At 51.0% G+C, this 18,584-nt stretch overlaps 9 protein-coding genes across 9 annotated transcripts; 4 read left to right on the top strand and 5 right to left on the bottom strand.

Annotated features, from left to right (window-relative positions):
• Window positions 1-253: 253 nt before the first annotated feature.
• Window positions 254-2,275, bottom strand: SEPMUDRAFT_69810 (uncharacterized protein; the record flags this gene model as incomplete). The annotated part of the gene is made up of 2 exons (XM_016909878.1): window positions 254-1,874; window positions 1,929-2,275. 2 exons carry the CDS (start codon window positions 2,273-2,275, stop codon window positions 254-256), a joined length of 1,968 nt encoding a protein of 655 aa, XP_016758694.1.
• A 284-nt stretch (window positions 2,276-2,559) lies between these two features.
• SEPMUDRAFT_49010 (phosphoglycerate mutase-like protein) lies at window positions 2,560-3,996 on the bottom strand (the record flags this gene model as incomplete). Its single annotated transcript, XM_016909094.1, has 2 exons — window positions 2,560-3,235; window positions 3,314-3,996. The coding sequence occupies 2 exons, from the start codon at window positions 3,994-3,996 to the stop codon at window positions 2,560-2,562; spliced, it is 1,359 nt and encodes a 452-aa protein (XP_016758693.1).
• Window positions 3,997-6,228: 2,232 nt separating this feature from the next.
• SEPMUDRAFT_109862 (uncharacterized protein) lies at window positions 6,229-6,893 on the top strand (the record flags this gene model as incomplete). The annotated part of the gene is made up of 2 exons (XM_016900811.1): window positions 6,229-6,349; window positions 6,421-6,893. 2 exons carry the CDS (start codon window positions 6,229-6,231, stop codon window positions 6,891-6,893), a joined length of 594 nt encoding a protein of 197 aa, XP_016758692.1.
• Window positions 6,894-7,587: 694 nt separating this feature from the next.
• Window positions 7,588-9,555, bottom strand: SEPMUDRAFT_69805 (uncharacterized protein; the record flags this gene model as incomplete). The annotated part of the gene is made up of 1 exon (XM_016909877.1): window positions 7,588-9,555. The coding sequence occupies exon 1, from the start codon at window positions 9,496-9,498 to the stop codon at window positions 7,588-7,590; it is 1,911 nt and encodes a 636-aa protein (XP_016758691.1). The 5' UTR covers window positions 9,499-9,555.
• A 244-nt stretch (window positions 9,556-9,799) lies between these two features.
• SEPMUDRAFT_157754 (ribosomal protein S16) lies at window positions 9,800-10,541 on the top strand. The gene is made up of 2 exons (XM_016907750.1): window positions 9,800-10,125; window positions 10,201-10,541. Exons 1-2 carry the CDS (start codon window positions 9,850-9,852, stop codon window positions 10,399-10,401), a joined length of 477 nt encoding a protein of 158 aa, XP_016758690.1. The 5' UTR covers window positions 9,800-9,849; the 3' UTR covers window positions 10,402-10,541.
• Window positions 10,542-11,086: 545 nt separating this feature from the next.
• SEPMUDRAFT_127256 (uncharacterized protein) lies at window positions 11,087-12,457 on the bottom strand. Its single transcript, XM_016902138.1, has 4 exons — window positions 12,364-12,457; window positions 12,105-12,266; window positions 11,712-12,029; window positions 11,087-11,661 (listed from the first exon to the last, which is right to left on the bottom strand). The coding sequence occupies exons 3-4, from the start codon at window positions 11,977-11,979 to the stop codon at window positions 11,438-11,440; spliced, it is 492 nt and encodes a 163-aa protein (XP_016758689.1). The 5' UTR covers window positions 11,980-12,029; window positions 12,105-12,266; window positions 12,364-12,457; the 3' UTR covers window positions 11,087-11,437.
• Window positions 12,189-12,681, top strand: SEPMUDRAFT_119108 (uncharacterized protein; the record flags this gene model as incomplete). Its single annotated transcript, XM_016901479.1, has 2 exons — window positions 12,189-12,266; window positions 12,364-12,681. 2 exons carry the CDS (start codon window positions 12,189-12,191, stop codon window positions 12,679-12,681), a joined length of 396 nt encoding a protein of 131 aa, XP_016758688.1.
• A 1,531-nt stretch (window positions 12,682-14,212) lies between these two features.
• On the bottom strand, window positions 14,213-16,226 carry SEPMUDRAFT_150631 (cell division control protein 11). The gene is made up of 3 exons (XM_016906300.1): window positions 16,088-16,226; window positions 15,393-15,920; window positions 14,213-15,340 (listed from the first exon to the last, which is right to left on the bottom strand). Exons 2-3 carry the CDS (start codon window positions 15,823-15,825, stop codon window positions 14,595-14,597), a joined length of 1,179 nt encoding a protein of 392 aa, XP_016758687.1. The 5' UTR covers window positions 15,826-15,920; window positions 16,088-16,226; the 3' UTR covers window positions 14,213-14,594.
• A 311-nt stretch (window positions 16,227-16,537) lies between these two features.
• Window positions 16,538-18,271, top strand: SEPMUDRAFT_150630 (uncharacterized protein). The gene has a single exon (XM_016906299.1). It carries the CDS (start codon window positions 16,664-16,666, stop codon window positions 18,227-18,229), a length of 1,566 nt encoding a protein of 521 aa, XP_016758686.1. The 5' UTR covers window positions 16,538-16,663; the 3' UTR covers window positions 18,230-18,271.
• The last annotated feature ends 313 nt before the right edge of the window (window positions 18,272-18,584 follow it).

Genomic DNA, 18,584 nt, shown 5'->3' with positions numbered 1-18,584 from the left:
CTCACGATATATACCTTGCATCCGGCCGGGGAGCGATGATTATATAACACGTAATGCTATTGGTTGCATACCGCATACATACATAATGTACTTCTGGATGGCGAGAGCTTGATCTATTTGACTGACTCCCGTTTATAGAGCAGTCCAGACGAAATGATATTTTCAGAAGAATTGAAGGTGTTAGCAGCTTTGCGAAAGCACTGGAAGCCTACCTGATGCCTTTGTTATTGTTACACATTATATCTGTAGGTATTCAAGTACCACCACCAGAGGCAACAGTAGCAGCAGCAGCACTGGCCTCTTTACTCTGCTCCTGAAAAGCCTTGCGATATGCACTGGTCGCTTGAGCTAGTGCCTGCACTGTCGGCTTCACCATCGCGTCCACTGCTCTCTTGCCGCCCGGTACAGCAGAGTCATAATCTATGCGTCTTTTCTTACCTGTTCTCTGATGGTGCTGTTCAGCCTGTCGCCTCAGATTCTCCACCTTCTGCGCCCTCTCAGCATCAGCCTGCGCACCGACAGCGTTGATCCGGTCCAGACTGCGGTCGAGAGTAGAGACCAGCTGCGCTAATTCGGCTGTCTTGGTGGCATCGCCTGAGAGGAACAGAGTCCAGAAGTAGTGCAAGAACTCGTTAGTGGTGTTGTGGGTCATTATGAGATTGTCGAACGTGTCCTGGCTAAGGCCATTGAGTGACGTTGCATCTGTAGAGCTGAAGTCGCGGCGTGTCTTGATTGAAGACACGATAGTTTTGGAGGCAGCAATCATGGAGGCATGTGAACCGATTTTGTGCTTTTTCTTGGCTGCAGTACCATTGGTTTGACTTGCGGGTGCTTCGTCGTCTGAGTCAGAGTCATCGTCGGTATGGTATCCGATAACACGATCGAGTCGCAAAGTGCCTTTGACATCGCTGCCGACCTGCGTCGGCTGTAACCCAGCATTGACGACCGCAAGTACTTTGTTGGGATCTTGCTTCGCGTAGAGACTTGCATCAGCAGAGAGTGTATCCTTGTCGCCACCAAGATATCGTTGCTGCTCCTTAATGCTGAGTTTGACCCTATTATCGACATCTTCGTTGGCCAAGTCACGCAATCGCAGTTGCTCAAAGGTCTCTTCATCCAACCCGACCGGTGCGTGTGCCTCGCCGTCTCCAGGTGCCACGTGGGCCATCATCTTCTCCGACAAATTATTCAGCACTCGCAAGATCGGCACCTTTTCTGTAGACGTCGGCCGCATGTCCTGATCGGGTCTGTTGCCCTTTCGCTGACTATGATTTTGCTCATTGCCCTCCAAGTCCATCCAGTGGGGTATGTGCTGAATGCTGGCCGGGCCGCTGGGCTGTCGATCCAGATATGCGTCAAGTTTGTTATCCCGAGTGTCGTTCTGCATGATCTTCTCGCCTTTCAGCTTCTTGAGCAAGCGACTGCCAAAGAACCTCGTCCAAAACTCAGCTTGGCTGAGTGGTGGAACATGGTCATTGTAAGCCTCCTTCACAATCGGATATTGCTTGAAAATCAAGTGAATCTGCTCTTTCGAGATCTGAAGCTGCCTGGTATCCGCCTCGCCCTCCTTCTCCGCCCGTTTGATGACAAACTTGATCTCCGGTAGAACATTATACTCTCCCTGCTTTTGCGCCTTTTCAATGGCATGTGCGCGGAGAAGGTGAAGTCGTGCCGACCAGAACTGTCCCGTGAACTGCGCGATCGACACGGTCTCGGGCTTCTGTTTCAGGGCCTCGTTGAAGCGCTCTTGCAGGGTGCGATTCGACTCGAGCAATGACCGCTGAAGGGTGATGTCGGACTTGAGCTTCGAATCATCGTACCAACCCTCATCCACCTTGGTTGAGGACAGCGCTTTCGCAATGGCCATGGAGGCACTGGCGCCGCTATCTTCGGGCCCGGAGGCATTGGCTGGGCCAGGCGTGCCTGACGCAGAAGCTGCAGCAGCGGGTGTCGCGAGATGGTTCGCATCCTTTGCTTTGTTCGCCGCGATGATATTTCTCAACACATCGGTCGTGCTCTCCTGCTCTTTACGTGCATTGTCCTTGTGATTGAAGGTGAACACATAGCTGCTGTCGCCTACCACCACTTTCAGAGCGATCGCCTTCGACGTGGCCGGCGTCTGTTGGAGATTGGTGATGTCCGCAACGGGCACTGTCACCGCGGGCGGTGCTGCTGTCGGTGCTGCTGGCGTCCAAAAGACATATTTGCGGTCGTCGGCGACGGTGAGAGTGCCATCCTTTTTCTTGTACGCAGCGGTCGCTGATGTATGAGGCATGGTTGTTAGACAAGATTGTGGATACAGCAGAGGTACCTACCTAGGTACCTCACGTTACTTTCAGCCGTGTGCCGTCATATCGACCACAACTCAAAACCACAAGTGAGAACCACAACCTGGAAGTGAAAACGGCACTCAACTTACATGTACTGTGCATGCTATCAAGGTGTATGGGTATAGGATGACAAGTGTGACAATGGAAATAGAGAACTCTTCACTTCGTCGGTGTCATGTGTTCGTCATTAGATATGTACATTAAGGCTTGTATCTAGTGCCTCCCGTCTCTATCGGTGCTTTTTTCCCACCATAGTTCCATTATTCGGCGATGAATAGAAGCTCATAACATTAGTGGAATTACTGTATTCAACGCCACAGGCACCCGCAAAGTCTCCAAACATTTCCCCTCTTTCTTGCACGAAGCTCTTGAATCCAGCGGCCGAGCACGACTCTAGTGGGCCATCAAAGCAATCGGGCAGCACCTGCGGACTACGGTTGACAAGAACACGATAATACGTCGGATCACTCTGATTCTGGTAGCCGTACGAACCCGTACAGTTCATGCGCTCCACAGCAATATTGGTCAAGAATGGCAGGATGTACGAGCTGACCCATTGGCGGTGGTAGTTGATCCTATCAGTGGGCATTGTTGCATTGACATCGTTGGCGCCAGTCAATTCGGAATTATTGAACAGACCAAGTGCTACAATAACAGTTGGCGGTAGCTCACGATGTGTGAAAGAGACGTAGATATCCTGGTCATCGGCGTCCTCGGAGGCGAGCAACTGCTGCGTTGCATTCACCCATCCATATCCAAGAGTGCCAGAAAGCTCGTTTCCATAACCCGTGTTGTGGTGGTACATTAGATCCTGAGAATACTCGAACTGCAACCATTCGTCTGGGCGGAAGAGTGTGGTAGAGCAGAATGGGGAGCTGCCACGAACAACGGTATCATAGCCACACCTAGAACAGAAGGGCCGTCTATTAGTGCATTTCTCGGGCATGGGAACACAGTTTCTGCGTGTCAGAGAGGTAACTCACCACTGCTGCATTCCAATCACATCGCTCATGGTCCAGTTAAAGTTCGGGGCATACGACTTCAGGCGCGCAAGAATAGGTGCCGTATACTTCTTCGAATAAGCCTGAGACTGTGAAGAACCACGCGAGGAAGAGTATGCCGGACAGGCCTTGTATGGTGTCAAGCTGTTTGCGCCAGACTCCTCCCCCTCATAGATCTGCACCAAGTTGATCTGATTGTCGTCCATCTCGAGCCCACGAATGAGACCGGACGCGCTGACGACTGTTCTCTCGGCAGTACTCGCCCAGACTCGCTTGGGCAGTCTCAGCTTCGGGTACCTGAAAGACATTTGCACACCAAGCTGGGCTGCCTCTAGCTTTCCACTTCTCGTGACGAGCTCTTGTTCTTCGAGTTGCGGCGGGGTCCATGTGGAGAGGAACGACAGTTCGGGTATTTTCGACCAATCCACCGTGGTGTTCTTGAGCTTGTCCGTAAAGGGTTCGAGGTAGGATTCGTAGTCGAAGTCGTTGGCGTTGATGGCAGCGTGGCGCACGAGATAGGCGACCTTGGTCACCTCGCAGCCTTGGGGTGGGTGAGGATCCTTCGCAGGGTCATTGGGCTCGAAGTAAGGTGCAATTCCAGCAAGATGCTCCAGAGGATCGAAGCTGTACTCGCTGTACAGAGGCTGCTGCTGGCTCGATGCCATGGACAGCGCTGCGAGCGCAATCACGAGAGCTAGAGTTGACATGGCCATGGCAGAACGAATGTTGCGTGCGACGTGACGCAGCGGGAACAAAGAGTCGCAAGAAACAGTAGAGGTAGGAAATGGAGGAAAAGAGCAGATAGACACTCACCTGCGGGTTGCATTACTCGTGCCTGCATTGACTGGCGGCTGTATAGACTTCCTTGTTGTCTGTCCGACAGAAGTTGGAAGCAGCTACGTCAAGTGGTGTTCAGTGGAGTGGCTAGCCGAAGTAAAAGCAGGTGGAAGAGACTAAAGAAGCGCCAAGCGTCAGTGTTTCTCGAACAAGCTCACCAACCAAGCTCTTCCGAGTGGAGAGGGAACGTGGAGCGCTAGAGAGAACGCCACTGCACGTTAGAGGGTGGATCAAGCCTTGCACTGTCCACACGTAGTGAAACGAATTCAGGATTGCTTGTTGTCATTGTCAATCTCCCTGCCGCCTGTTGCACGGGGCGAGTGCGAGTGAGGCCGTCGGTGTGTGTCACAGTAGCGTAGGAGGAGGAGGAGGTATGATTTCTCTCTCTCTGTCTCTCTCTCGCCTCCGCCATCCTCGTAGCTCGTAGGAGGTATACTTCAGCGCATTTGAGAAACACCAGCAGCCTTCCGTTTTCGTCTGGATCGAAGCAGGACGCGGGTTTCAAGCATCCTCATGGTACAACTCACGCTTTTCCTTGTTGTGACAGTCCAGGCGGTGCTTTCGGATGTAATGTTCGGTATGGTTCGTTGTGGTGCGTGAGGATTCGTTGTTCCGGAGCAGAATCTGTTTAAACTCTGAGAGATGTCTCTTGGTACGCTTGCTCGTCGTTGCTTGATATCATATCGGCTTCTCTTCATGTGCAGTGAAACATGCCAAGATTGGGTCCATCCGAACGACAAGATCCAGGTCTTTGATCTAGAGGCGTACCGCACATAGATATTGTCCACATTCGTACGGGAGCTCGTAAGAGTCCATGTTCGTGAACGTCTATACCATTGCCTCCAGGTTGTTGTGACGGTGTTGTTGGAAGCGCCAGGAACTGACTCCACAAGAGATGGAACTATCCGCTCGGCCGATCGGCCGGAATACGGGATACTATACCAGGTATCGTCTATGCTCAATACATGCTTCCCCAAAGCGTTCTTCAACACAACAACAACTTCGAAATGGACAGAATGGACAGAGCAGGCAGTTATGCCCATTGACCACGCCTTTGGAGCTATGCATTGGACAAGAACAATAATGATACACAATCATTCATGGAACCATGCTTATGACAAAGGAAATGTCATTCATCTACCAGACATCGTTACTCGTATGCCTCAAGATACCTTTGGACAATGCTCTCAGGAGTTTCTGCCCACGATACGCGAGATATAGTCTTGGCTGGTGCCATATGTATCAATTGATATCGAGAAGCGAAGCTATTAGGGGAAAGTCTACCAGGCAGACACGTACTCTACGATTTGGCTAGGCATGTCACGAATGACTGTATCTACCGCCGAAGATAGGTCTAGGTGGCTACACGGGGGCGGGAAAAAGGACTTCGGTATGCTAACAAGAGGTAGGTCGAAATGTCAGCGAGCGAGCCAAGTCCAGGCCCTCAATCGCTCTCGATGGCCGCGGGTAGTAGGCATAACGAGTATCTCAGTCTGGGACCTGTAACAGTTCGTAGGCCAATTGTATCACACATTCGTCATACAGCTCTGCAGACACAGGAATCCAAAGCGTACTAGCATCAAGCATAGGTGTGCATAGCATAATGCCTGCCACTAGGGGACATACATCGAAAGGCTGCTGAATATAACACGTTCATTAATGGCTTTGCAGGCAGGACAATGGCATTCTTCCTCGATGAAAGTGTCGGGAAGTGCTAGCAACCTGGTTCTTCCCTCCTGGCTATAGTTCATTGAGCGCGATGCTGCACAATTCACTGCTCCTGCCCCTCGTCAAATACCGCAAGATCTTTGTCGTGACAGTGAAGTGTCGAGCGTTTGGTGTCATCAAGACTCATTAAAGCCCAAGGTCATCACCAGTGCAGGCATTCCACCCATCGACTACCACATCCTTCGTCCTACGTTCGCAACCAAAGCCCACATCAAACGAAGAGGCAAGCCTACCTTCTCAGTCTTCATTTACAGCTCACGTACAGCACAAGCACATTACCTTATCCAGCCGACCTCAACAAGATCAGGATCACCAGTCTTCCAAGAAGAGACATGTCTCTAATCATGACCCAAATCAGGCGTGTGGCCCACATCGTCCTGCCTAGAAGCCCACCTCATCCTCGCCTCCATCGCGTTACCGCACGAACAAACCTCCGCCAAGACTGTCTATCAAGTGAGCCACTACAAGACTCCAACAACTCCTCCACCCTTGTACATATACACTGACTCGGGCGAAATGTATAGGCCTAGAAGAGGAGGTCTCCAGCCCCAACGAAAGAGCAGTTCGAAACTTCCAAAAACAGTCTCAGATTCTCTTGCAGCAGCAGCAACAAGAACAACAACAACAACAAGAAGAAGAAGAAGAAACGACGACATGCAACAATGAAGAACCTCAAGCCACAGCCGGAGCTGCCAACCCCAGCCCTTCACCAATGGTATCCCATCCTCGTCCAACTTCCATTAACATCAACATCGATATACCGACAAACCCTCGAAACAAGGAAACCCCCTATGGTGATGAAGAAGAACATGAAGAAAAAGAACTTCCCACAACAACATCCCTCACATCCAACCCCGCAAACACCCACGACCACTCAGAATATACTTCTTTGCACGAATACTTGTATAGTCAACAGCTCTATCTTGCCGCTTCATGGAATGACGTACAAATTATGTGTCGCGCGGGCAATTCTGCTCGAGAGAAAAGACGATGTTGAGAGGAGGAGGAGGAGGAGGAGGAGGAGCAGGGGGGTTGCGCTGCATCCCCCTAGAAAAGAAAAATCGAAGCGTGTTTCAGCAGACGAGGAGGATGATGGAGATGATTATGGGACGCGAGACTACATGTATGGATGTACGTATGTACCTACGCTGGACATGCATACATGTACCTGCCTGGTACCGTATATGCGGTTTCCTGTACAGAAATTATTAGTGCTGATTAACTATTTTCTTGCATCGTATATGGGAAACATGAACTAGCCGGTTGATGACGGGGCATCCTGTGCAGCGCGTAAGGTACATGTATACCATAGGTACATGTGCACCTCACTTTACAAAAGTGTGCTAAGAGCTTAAGAGTGTGGGTGGAATTTAGATGTTACCTAAGGGACATTAACAGCAATTAGGTAGGTTGGATTGATCAATGCATTAAACTACAGGTACATACCTTACCTACCTCTTAGGTATACATATATCGTCAAGAGGTAATACGAGGCATCGTACGCAAAAGAGAGAGTATATCAATCACATTACTACCGTCATGACATAAGCAGAAGGTCGGATGGCCAGTGGGTCTTACTGTTCAAATGTGCTCAAATATCAAGTATGCACGCTACTGGCTCAATGGGTATCTTCTGCTGCGATCAATCTCTTTTCACTAGTCATTCGTCTGCTGAATACCTACCAGCCACTTCACCTTCTCGTGGGTGTAGCATTCCTACTCCCGGTCCCTCCTCCTCCTCCACCACCACCACCTCCGCTCTTAGTCAGCAAGCTCTGGAAATACTCCTCCAATTTATCGACATCCAACGGAGCCTTTGAGTTACTAGCACTTTCAGGACTCTTGAAACTACTCCCCGGCGTCTCTTTCCCAGAATTTGCGTCCATTCTATTGCCCCCAGGGCCTCTCGGCTTCGGCGTATGTATCCTCGAAGAACCTTCATCTCCATCTCTTCCCTTCTTTAGCGCATTGATCGCAGCTTCTGCCGAAACGCTATCGTAGCTTACGCCTCCAACATTAAAACTCACTTCACCCAGCTCACTCAGCGCGCCTGTAGATTCACCAGCTGGCAAAGCACTGACCCGAGTTGTGCTGCTGAGACCAGTATTAGACACGCCAGAATTCTGTCCTTTGGCTTCGCGCTCCCGATCCTGTTGCTCGAGTTGCTGTAGATGTTCTCTCATCTCCGCCAAAAACTTCTGATCAGGTTTCGTCACCACTTCAATTTGCGGTGGTCCTTTGTTAGCTTTATGTGCTTCAGGGTTGAAGACTCGATTCTCGTAGGATTGTACTGCTGACGCGGAGGAGAGCTGCTTAGCGGGAAGTGATGTCAGGGCGTCTTCAACATCGTCTTCTAGGACAGGAGAGCTTTCGTAGACTTCTGCGCCGCCGTTGGATTGTTCTGGAGATGGCGATGTATTGGACTGTTCGATCTGGGGAGAGGATTGAAGTTTCGATGGAGAAGGAGTTGGTGGAGGTTGCAGGTCTTCTAACCAGCCACTGACGATATCTTCGGGGGAGAATGTCTCGCTGAGGGTACGGATGAAAGCTGGACTGTCCCATCCGGCTGGGATAACAATTGCCATTCGGTCCATGAACTCGTGCTTCACGATGAGCTCGTCTTTCCTCTCGGCACCAGAGCTCGAGCGGGACCTCTTAGGACTCAACGCTGCCAGATCCAAGCCCAAAGAGTTGAAGACGACCTTCTGTGGCTCGCTGAGAGTACTTCCTGGCTGCTGCGGTGGGGCGGCAGAAGGTGTATAGACCAGCGCACTCAGAGGATGTAGTGGAAGGAGAGCAGTTCGTAGACACTGTGAGATGAAGTCAAAGTCCTCCTCCTTGTATCCTTCTCTGAATAGATCTTCCTGGGTCTCAGTATGCTGCACAACCACAGTGAGTGGCACTTGGGCCTCCTTGAGCACATCCAGAGGATCCGTAGCTGCCACACCAGGTTGCAGTAGAGCTTGAGCAAGCAATTGCAGCCACCTCCTCAGCTGATCCAAGAAATTCCACGGCTCTTTCCAGCTCAGTAGGACGCATACCCCAGGCCGACGCTGTTCGGTGGCGCCTTCATATTCGTCTACAGGCTCCTCAGCTTCAGCGTCTTTTTGTTGTCCTTCCGTCTGCTGGTCTTTCTTCTTCTTCCGTCTCACCAACAAGCCTCTCAGGGTGCCAGCATACTCAGACGTTGGCTGCGGCAGGGCATGTACTTCCAGCCTCGCGACCTCCTCAGCCTCAGCGCCCAACACTTGCACACCTGTGCCACTCTGCTGCGGCGGCGAGTACAGCGTCACATGTCCATAGCCATAGGCATATCTATTGCTCAATCGCAGTTCTCCCCTTGCTTTCTGCTGCTTTCGCTCCTGGTTCCTGCTAGGAGGTTGTGCGGGCGGTGGACGAGTGAGACTCTGTACGAAGGAGCGCTGGTCGGCGGGAGAGCCACCACAGATGATCAGTTCGCGATGCTGGACGGCTTGTGTTCGGTTTCGAGCTTGGGCTTCGCGTGTTTGGCGCAGGAGATTGGACCAAATGTCCGTTCGCTGCGACTTCTTCTTTCGCGCGGCCGTCGTCGTGTCTCTCCTTCCTCTTGCTATGGTTGTCATCTTCTCTTCTTGTCTTCAAGCGGAGTGTTGGTTGTGAGGGAGAGGAGTGGCTGGCTGAGTGGACGCGTTGTACACAGTAACGCAAGTAAGTAGTACCTAAGTACCTAGGCACCTACCTCCTAGGTATTGAGGTACCTACCTTACGCGATAAGGTCTAGGGGTCGTCAAATATTGATTCAATTTGATGCATGATTGGTTCAGAGATGCGGCGACGACCCTTTGCACGGGAGTGACCCTCGTACCTCGTACCTTAACTTCAACCTATGAGGCACATATCAAAAACATTCTTTGACGCATCACCCGCCGCGACAGAGCCAGGACAGGCACAGAGCAAGGCTGAGAAAGGACATCATGGTTTTAAGACTCCGTCTCTCGCGCGTCTCAACGCCTTCGGGAGCCAAACGACACTCGCCCTTCTACAACATCGTCCTCGCCCAGGACAAAACCGCCCGCGACTCTAAGCCGATGGAAGTCCTCGGCACCTACGATCCCATTCCCAAATTGCCCGTAGGCGCCGAGCCTGGACAGAAAAAGCAAAAGGATATCAAGATCGACGTCAGTCGAGCCAAGTACTGGCTAGGCGTGGGCGCGCAGCCGAGTGATACTGTGTGGAGGTTGTTGAGTATGGTAAGCCATGAGGGCGAGGATTTATATGGTGTAGGAGAGGACGCGGTGGGAGCTAATACATAAAAAATTTCATAGATTGGTCTCTTGGAGCCGAGATATCTACCTTCTGGACCTCAGACATTGAAAGCTACGAGATTTCCGACACATCTGCCCAAGACGGACGGCGTGGTGAGGCAAACCGAGTCAGATCGGTTGCAGAAGAGAATGGCGCCATTCAGGTCAGGCAAGAAGCCTGTGACGCAGGCCATCGAGGAACAGCAGAGAAGTACGAGGTAGCTCGTGGAGGGGAAGCAGAAAGCTTCGAGGACATTGGAAGAATATCCGCCTGCGAGTAACACGAGTTCAATGGACCCTAATGCTATGTGAGAACAGAGTAACAGAGGGGGCGAGAGAGAGAGAGAGAGAGAGAGAGAGAATGCTTCAGATGATTCTGGAGATGGTGATGAGAGGCTCCGTGGAGAGAGGTAGCTGCAGGTAAGCTGATCCTGCTTGTGGACCTGACAACGCAGTATCGCCTCGCCATGCCTCGCCATGCCTAGGGCTGCGCGGGACAGCACACGCACCTCAACCAGTTGGACAGAGGCAGCGCAACATGCCAGAAAGTCAAGTGATGTAAGACTAGCCTGTAAACAGCCGGCAGTAGTGGAAGTTCATGGATGCTACAAATATATGAAAATTGACATCGCACATGAAGCAGACCGAGATTGCCTCAGGACTACGCAAGGTACCTGATGGAATGGCTGAACCCGAACTCGCATCGCAAGCAGAATGCTCTACAGTAGGCAAGCCTAGCAAGGGCAGATGGCAGCCAAGACGCTCGATGGATCCTACCTTATACGAAGTCTACGATGTGATCCAACATCATACGATATGGTGTCGATTTCGGCTTTTAACCATTTATTTTCGAAGCTTGTCCAAATGGTGCACGTGATGAGACTACTAGACTTGCCCAGATGATGAGGAGTGTACCAGTATTTCAGGTGGAGAATGGAAGCACGACAAGTTGACAACGCTCTCGCCCACACTCTCGATGACTTGACCATAAGTCTTGTGAGCAGTAGCACAACTAAATTCCTTGAAATATGCAAAAAGGCTTCCATGACCGGGCGAATGGGGACAACAACCAGAAACCCTGATGTTGGCAAAGAATATCTAGTGCGGCATGGCCGGAAGTAACGTTCCCTAGGATCTCTTCGTATTGTTAGATCTGTGGACGGTATACTCAGGCCGCAGGGCAGGAATCCAGACTTCGAATGGGAGAATTCGTTTGGTGAATACGGAAAGGCCACAGTTCGAAGAGATCTGAGGAACATTAGAGGACACAAGGTGTAGTGTTGCAGCTTTCATGCTTGACGATCATCCAGACAAGCCGTCTACCTGTCAAGGTCATCCTCGTCCCGCCACCGAAGCATTGGATGGTTGGAACATGTGCGCGGTTTGTTGTATGACCGGCAGCCATCGAGTAATTTCCCAAGGTCTTCACAACGCCTTGGCTGGTTGACGTCGACCGACCGTCCTCCACTGCGATTCGCGGCGCTCTCTCCATGGGCGAGGATTCAATATCGAAAATAGGATAGAGTTGATACTCATTTCCAGTGACCCATGCCGAAAACTGGTTCGACGTGCGAACAAGCATATTGGACTCCATATTCCTGCTGGGCGTGGAAGGGGCGCGCTGGAAGGCACGAGGTCAGACAGGGTTAGATTTGCTGAATCACGAGGAGTTCCGCTCACGATGACTTTATCCACGAGGCTATAGTGGCCGATTTGGGCTCTTCCCGCAGCTTTGACTAGGTCTCTGAGAAGATTCGAACTCGGCCATGGGTCGAGACTCGCGCACTGTCCATTATTCATCACATTGCCAGTACATCCGCAGGTATGGGTCAAGCGCAACATACGATAAGGTATGAATATAAAGAGGGGCATGAGTTGCCTCCTTCTACACAGCAGCCAACCGATTCTCATCTACCAAACTACAGTTCGCACGTTCGCTTGGGTCCGACATTGTTCAAAGCAGCCACCACCGCACTTCACAACATCAAAACACCACCCAAGTCGAAAAGATGCAGTTCAAGGCCGCCCTCGCTGTGATTGCAGCATCTGCAATCACCCAAACAATGGCAGCTCCAAAGCTTGCAGCCGTAAGTCATCACCCTCGACGAGAGATAACCTCACACCAAGAAAAAGAAATCTCGACATGACACCCCAAACAACATGCTGAGCAACCTGCTTCCGTAGAATTCCATCGTGGCACGCGGATATGGCGATGGCCCCGGCGCCCCATTTCAAATCGATGGTTCTGTTTATGGCCACGGCATCAGAATTGAAGACGACGGCACCATGACATGGAACTACGGAGCGATCCAGGTCATCTTCCATCTGGACGGCACGATCGGTTACAAGGCGGCCAACGGCGGGGACTGTGATGTTACTGCCGTTGATGGACCAAAGGGATCCGGATGCGGAGAATGGATCTACCTGACTTGGGAACGAGACACTTTCCCTGGAGATGTTGAACAGTGCGAGAAGTACCACATCAACTGCCCTTCTTACTAGTGTTTTCTGAGTGGCTGGAGGGATAATACTAGCGGGAAGGGAGGCAAAGAACCTATGTTTTTGCGGACGTGGTTGCGCCAGTGGTAGTGTTTTACAGTTGTTCATGTTGTGTGCTTTTGCACAAGGTACATTCTTTGTCATTTACCCATTTAGATAGAAGGTATGAATTTCGGTTCCCTCAAAATAAAACCAACCTCACGTATCTATCCCCTCGATCCATGTCTACCGAAACCACTTTTGCAAACTCCCGTTCTCCCTACTGACGTAGATGTGAAGATGTGAATATGTGTGTAGGTGGTGTCATTGCAACAACCTGAACTTCACAACAAGTGCAACTCCCGAGGTTGAGAAGCAATTTGATGAATGCAGCCCATCTTAATTAAATGCAAGACCAGGATCCCTAATATACATGCCTCCAGACTCCTAGCCCAGTATACAGGTACCTGTAGCCTGAAATACGGCACAAACGCTAAATGATTCTAGCGGCATTTTAGTCTATCGGCAGAGCAACTTCACCTCATTGAACAAGTGAAGTAAAAGTCCTCTTCACATGATATAACAATTACAACAAGTAGCGTAGCGTAGCAGAGTACTATTTTCTTTTCCCTCGAAACTCCTAAATTTTTACTAGTTAGTCTTCTATAGAGAAGCAAGCTGCAGGACCAAGTCTACTGTACTTACTGCTTTAGCCGTGAAAATCTAAAAGGGAAAACAACATAGATTTTCCCGCTGTCTTCTCTAAGCCTACAACTACCTACATAGGTACCTACCTACCTAACTTATATCGAAAGACTTCCTTTCTCCTAGAGGCACTTAAAGGTACTAGTATACTCTATAGCTAGAAGCCTAGTATACCTCAATAGTATAACCAAAAAAAAAATAGTAATGTAGGGAAAAGAACAAAACGAACAATCGGTCAGCTAACTAGGTGACTCACTAGGACATATATCAAGCGCGAAATCGAAAGGAAAAAAAAAAATAGCATTTGTTCCTATCTCGATCAATACGTGCATGCATGCATACAGTAACATAGGTAGTAAGCCGTTGAGTACAAGGTACAAACCGTTGGGCAAAAGATAAGAAAAAATCGAGTAGGATACTTACCTAGGTACTGTAGGTAGGTAGCTAGGCTAGCTAGTACTTTCGGAGACTTCTGCCTAAAAAGCCATGGGAAGATCAGCCAGGTGCCGGCCAGGTACATAGGTAAAGGATGAAACATGAGCTGAGTGAGATTCGTGGGGAAAAAAGTAGGGTAGGTGTAAGGTACATGTACCTTCAATTATGCATACGAGGTGTGTATATATATATATATATACACATACATATAGTGCACAGGGTGCGAAAAGGTAATCTGTTCAAAAAAGAGATTGAGCTTCGTGATGACTTCGGTGGTATGCGCGCGATGAGACCTTCTATTGAGTTGCGGAGTAGCTTCACCTACGTCGTGGCAGTCTGCCAGAGACTCTGGAGCGGTATCAAGCCAGCAGGATCACGTGAGCCTCGAGGTGCGGCAGAGGTGGAAGTGGCTGCGTGTGAATGGAACTTAATTACTTTCTGCAATAGGGCATACTAGTTGAGCGGGTACACGCCTTGGGAATGCTGCTTTACACATGCGCTGCTCATTCTTGCCGATAACCCGCTCTCAAATTACGATACATATGAAAGATACTGCTCAGTAGAAGCCGTTCCGCATCTTCAGCGTCCAGGTGAACTAGAATCCGTCGCTGCAGGGTATCTTGGGGTGTGCCACAGTCGATTCTCGGGAGCTGTCCATCTCGCCAGAGTGAAGGCACGATTTGCAGCATCTCATCCGCACCAAATCACGTGTCCGTGCTGGTCCTTGAGCCTGATGCAGTCGAACAGCAACTGCAGGGTATCACGTTTGCACACGCCTGTACAGGGTGTGAAGCCCTCTAGTGCTGGGCGCCAGCGTCCGTCTCGTCATCCTCGTTGACAAGTGGATGAATTGGTGTGTGCTCACGTCCCATACGGCTCTCGAGCTCCTTGAGTTGCGACTCACGAGCCAACAGCTCTTGCCTCTTCTCATTGATCTCGCGCTGCACCTTGATCTCAATCTCGCGCAGCTTCTCCTCTTCACGACGCAGCTGCTCTTCCTTGAGGCGGACAGATTGCGACGCAAGAGATTGTGGGTCCAGGCTGTCGCTCTCGGTGGTAATGCCCGATGCCTCGTTGGCGCTCGCAACACTCTTAGATAGCTTCTCGGTACGGTAGTTCTCGTAAAGGAAGTCGTGGGTGATTTCCTTGAGATCTGCCAAATGAGAGTGTAGAAGTGCAGAGCGGATAGCGAGGAAGTCGCTATGTTTAGGGTTCTCCACCTCAACCACACCCCAAGGGTACTGGCGAGCGCGAATGCGTCTGCCCTCGATCTCGATGACATCTTCAGATCCGACAATCGCAAATGGCATCAATCCTCTCAGCTCGGCATTCTCTTCAACTGTGTCCTCGTCGTCCTCTTCGATGTCGTATGGGAAGTTGTACACCGGGATGCGGTAGTGCTCGATATCCTCCATGATCAACTTCTTGCTCTCTGCCACCTCGTACTGTGTGAGCGAGTCGGCCTTTCCAATCACTGGAATCACGTTGACGCGAGGGCTGAGTCGGCGCATCAGTTCAATGTCGAGTTCGCGAAGACCGTGACCTAGAACGTGCTGTCAGCTAATGCTCCTGCCACTTGATGGCGCACAGCGTACCTGTTGGCTGGATGAAGTAGAGGAGCACGTGGACTCTGTTATCGCGGAATCGCGGGTTACGCTTGATTCTGCTCTCTTCGGCCAAAATGTCGTCGTACTGCCTCTCCAAGAAGGACACTATCTCGTGGAAGGAAGCCTCGTTGTCAATGCTATCGCCAAATCCGGGTGTGTCGACGATGGTCAACGACACGCGAGTGCCTTCCTCATCAAGTTCCAGCTCGACAGTTACGGGCTTGATCTTGACGCCTTCCTCGATGTGTGCGGTTGTCGGGTCATCAGCGTCCATAGGCTGCAAGACCTGGCGCCCGCAGAGGGTATTGACAAAGGTGGTTCTGCCAGTGCCTGAAGCGCCACAGACCATCAAGCAGAACTGAATACCCTTTTTGACATTCTTCTTGCGGCGCAGCTTAATGTGGGAGGTGGAGGTAGACATGTTGGCGGTGCTAGCAAACGAGGTCGAGCGCCAGGAGTCTATCCTGAGCGATGTTCCTGGAAGGTGGCGGGAAGGCGAGGTGGTATAGCAGCGAGCTGTGAGACGAATTGCTGGTCAGCACGAGTTGTTTAATTGACGCCGAGAGCCTCGTCGTCGCAGCGCAATGGGGGTGGGGGGTCGCTGGAAGCCCATGCTGCGTGGCTCCAAGTCCACCGCTTCTCCACGAATTGCGCCCCCATTAGCTCTTGGGGAACCAACTCACCTGTGCTCTACCGGTTCGTCGTGGGTCGTCGCGCGCTGCGTGGAGGACGTCGAGTTCGTTGTTGACCACGTGCAGGAGATGCAGCAAGAGTCAGAAACGTGGAATAAGCAATAATCTGGAGGAGAGCGCGACGGGAAACTGCCGCGAACGCTGGGAGATGGAAGTCGCAGGTCGCAAAGGGGTTCAACAGGGATCGCGCTTGGCGCACTCGGCTGCTGCCGCCGTCTGGACGTGTGGACACTAGTCTCTATGTGGTTACTTCACTCTAGCATGTGATGAGATGCGCGAAACACCCGTCTTTTGACCGCAATACCTATAAAGCATCACCCCGAGGACATCTTCCTCTTTCACTCTTCACGCTGCACTCGTCTTTGTTCACGCAGGCGGTAAGTCTCTGAACATCCGAACGCTCGATACGGTCTCCTTCACCAAATTGCTTGCCCGCGAGTAGCCCGTCGTGGGCACAGATAATACGCCAATCACCGTGCATCGATATGGCAGAGCGGTGATCATTGTGGCCTCAAGTGCAACACCAATAGTAGGCGACCTCAGCGGCTCTCTTCTCGCTGGAGCGCAATGAACACTCGCCAGGCGATTCAACCCTCAAACACTCCGACTGTGCTGTCAATATCATATTCAGCTTCGCGGAAACGGTTTGCAACTGCTCTCAGTGAGGGCTTTCGAACCTACCGATTAGATAACTGCCTCCTTGCGTATCAGCCGAGCCTGTCGATCAACAGTGCTGCGACTATCGCTGAGCCTTTGGACGACCGATATTGTGCGTTTGTGTTCAAACATAAATCAAAGAATGCAGGCCCGAATGTGGTGGTCTTCTGGGATGCAGTCCTAGAGCGGGAACTGAGTTCTTTCGATTTACACGAGCCTATATTAGGCGTCCGCTTGACTTCAAAATGGATGGCTGTCATTCTGGAGCAAAGAACAGTACTCTTCCAGTATCAAGAACTCCAGTCCAGAGCAGGTTCACCTGCAGAGCATGATGACAGTGGCTCCGAACAGACCGAAATTGAGCCTCTGGAACCAATCAGAGCACCCAACCTCGCTCACTCCATCTACCCAACCTCTATCAACACGTTCGCGGTCGCCTCCCTATCTAATGAGCTGTTGGCTCTCCCTGCACAGAGTATAGGTCAAGTCCAGCTGATCACACTGAAGAGTGAATCCGGAGCAGCTTGTACGAAACGAGTGCTCAAGGCTCATAATTCGGCCCTCCGATGCATTGCACTCTCTCCGGATGGCTCATTGCTGGCGACCACGAGCCAGCATGGAACATTGATTCGTGTCTTCAGCACACAGACAACAGAAAGGATTGCCGAGTTTCGGCGTGGTATGGATCCTTCCATCATCTACAGCTTAGCTTTCAGCATCGGCAACAGGTTTGTGGCATCCACTAGCGACAAAGGCACGCTCCATGTCTACGACATACGACCCAGCATTCCAGCGCCACCCACTGCAGAACGTGCCCCTCTCGCAAAAGCACGTCCGAAACACCCGGCTTATCCCATCCACCGCATTGCGGCTGGAGCAGGCCTCGATCGCGATTCACAATCAGGTGTTTCATTGGGGCGATCATCTCCTGCGCCATCAATAGCGGTCGGTGGTCACGGCTACGGCTATCATAGTCCCGGCTACGGCTATCATGGCAGCGTGCAAGAGTACTATGGCCTTCGACCTCCACCAGTAGCGGCATCGCCGCCAGCACGAGATGCTGCTGTATCGACCATGGCAGCCTTGAAAGCGCACTCACTGATGCCACAAGCGGTTCGTGACGTTCGTAGTGTTGCATCAGCACCCTTCTTCATCGGCAACGACCCAGCACATTGGCAAGGCGGAGTAGCACATAGTTGGACGACAGCACCCAATGGCACCAAGAAGCGGGTGACGAACCCAGTCTCATCGCTGCCCAACGACCCGAGTGGAAAGCCACCAAAAGGCATTATCACATTTGACCCGACGGCCAGCGAGACCAACGACGATGCTGGTGCAGTCATATACGTGATTGGTGGAGGCAGCGACGCCCGTTGGGAGAAATTTGAGCTCCTGCCTTCCGCTTCTGGCGATGGTACATGGACATTAGTCAACAGAGGCTTTCGCAATTACCTTACACGGCAGTTTGCGGACTGAGTGAGGCGAGAGCAATAACGATGAAGTAGACGAGAAGAACCTATGAGGGTACATTATGAACAAATTATGATAGAATCTTTTTCAGCGTTGGCGTATAGAGAGAGAGAGAGAGAGAGAGAGAGAGAGAGAAACTTGAGGCCGCCTCATTTCAGAATTTATATCAAGGTAGTCACCATGTAAGTACAGTATGGAGTCGGAGACACAGATGAATCTCATCGTGATACACACTAATGTTTGCCTATTTATTTCTACTTTGAAAAAAAAGAAAGACTCGGCAAGTACATGGATCTTCCACGACTAAGGCGAAACAAAAAAGAAAAAGAAAAAGAAGAAAAAGAAAAAGAAAAATATACAT

This window comes from Sphaerulina musiva (genome assembly GCF_000320565.1).
Source record: "Sphaerulina musiva SO2202 unplaced genomic scaffold SEPMUscaffold_8, whole genome shotgun sequence".
Taxonomy (NCBI): domain Eukaryota; kingdom Fungi; phylum Ascomycota; class Dothideomycetes; order Mycosphaerellales; family Mycosphaerellaceae; genus Sphaerulina; species Sphaerulina musiva.
The sequence above is the reverse complement of the archived record's forward strand: the minus strand, read 5'-3'. Positions and strand labels throughout refer to the sequence as shown.

Coding starts and splice junctions, on each gene's coding strand:
- SEPMUDRAFT_157754 (XM_016907750.1), top strand. CDS start 9,850: ATGGTTTTAAGACTCCGTCTCTCGCGCGTCTCAACGCCTTCGGGAGCC. Junction 10,126..10,200: donor TGTGGAGGTTGTTGAGTATG/GTAAGCCATGAG, acceptor AAAATTTCATAG/ATTGGTCTCTTGGAGCCGAG.
- SEPMUDRAFT_127256 (XM_016902138.1), bottom strand. CDS start 11,979: ATGAATAATGGACAGTGCGCGAGTCTCGACCCATGGCCGAGTTCGAAT. Junction 11,662..11,711: donor GCATGGGTCACTGGAAATGA/GTATCAACTCTA, acceptor CCATGGAGAGAG/CGCCGCGAATCGCAGTGGAG.
- SEPMUDRAFT_150631 (XM_016906300.1), bottom strand. CDS start 15,825: ATGTCTACCTCCACCTCCCACATTAAGCTGCGCCGCAAGAAGAATGTC. Junction 15,341..15,392: donor CTACTTCATCCAGCCAACAG/GTACGCTGTGCG, acceptor AGCACGTTCTAG/GTCACGGTCTTCGCGAACTC.
- SEPMUDRAFT_150630 (XM_016906299.1), top strand. CDS start 16,664: ATGAACACTCGCCAGGCGATTCAACCCTCAAACACTCCGACTGTGCTG.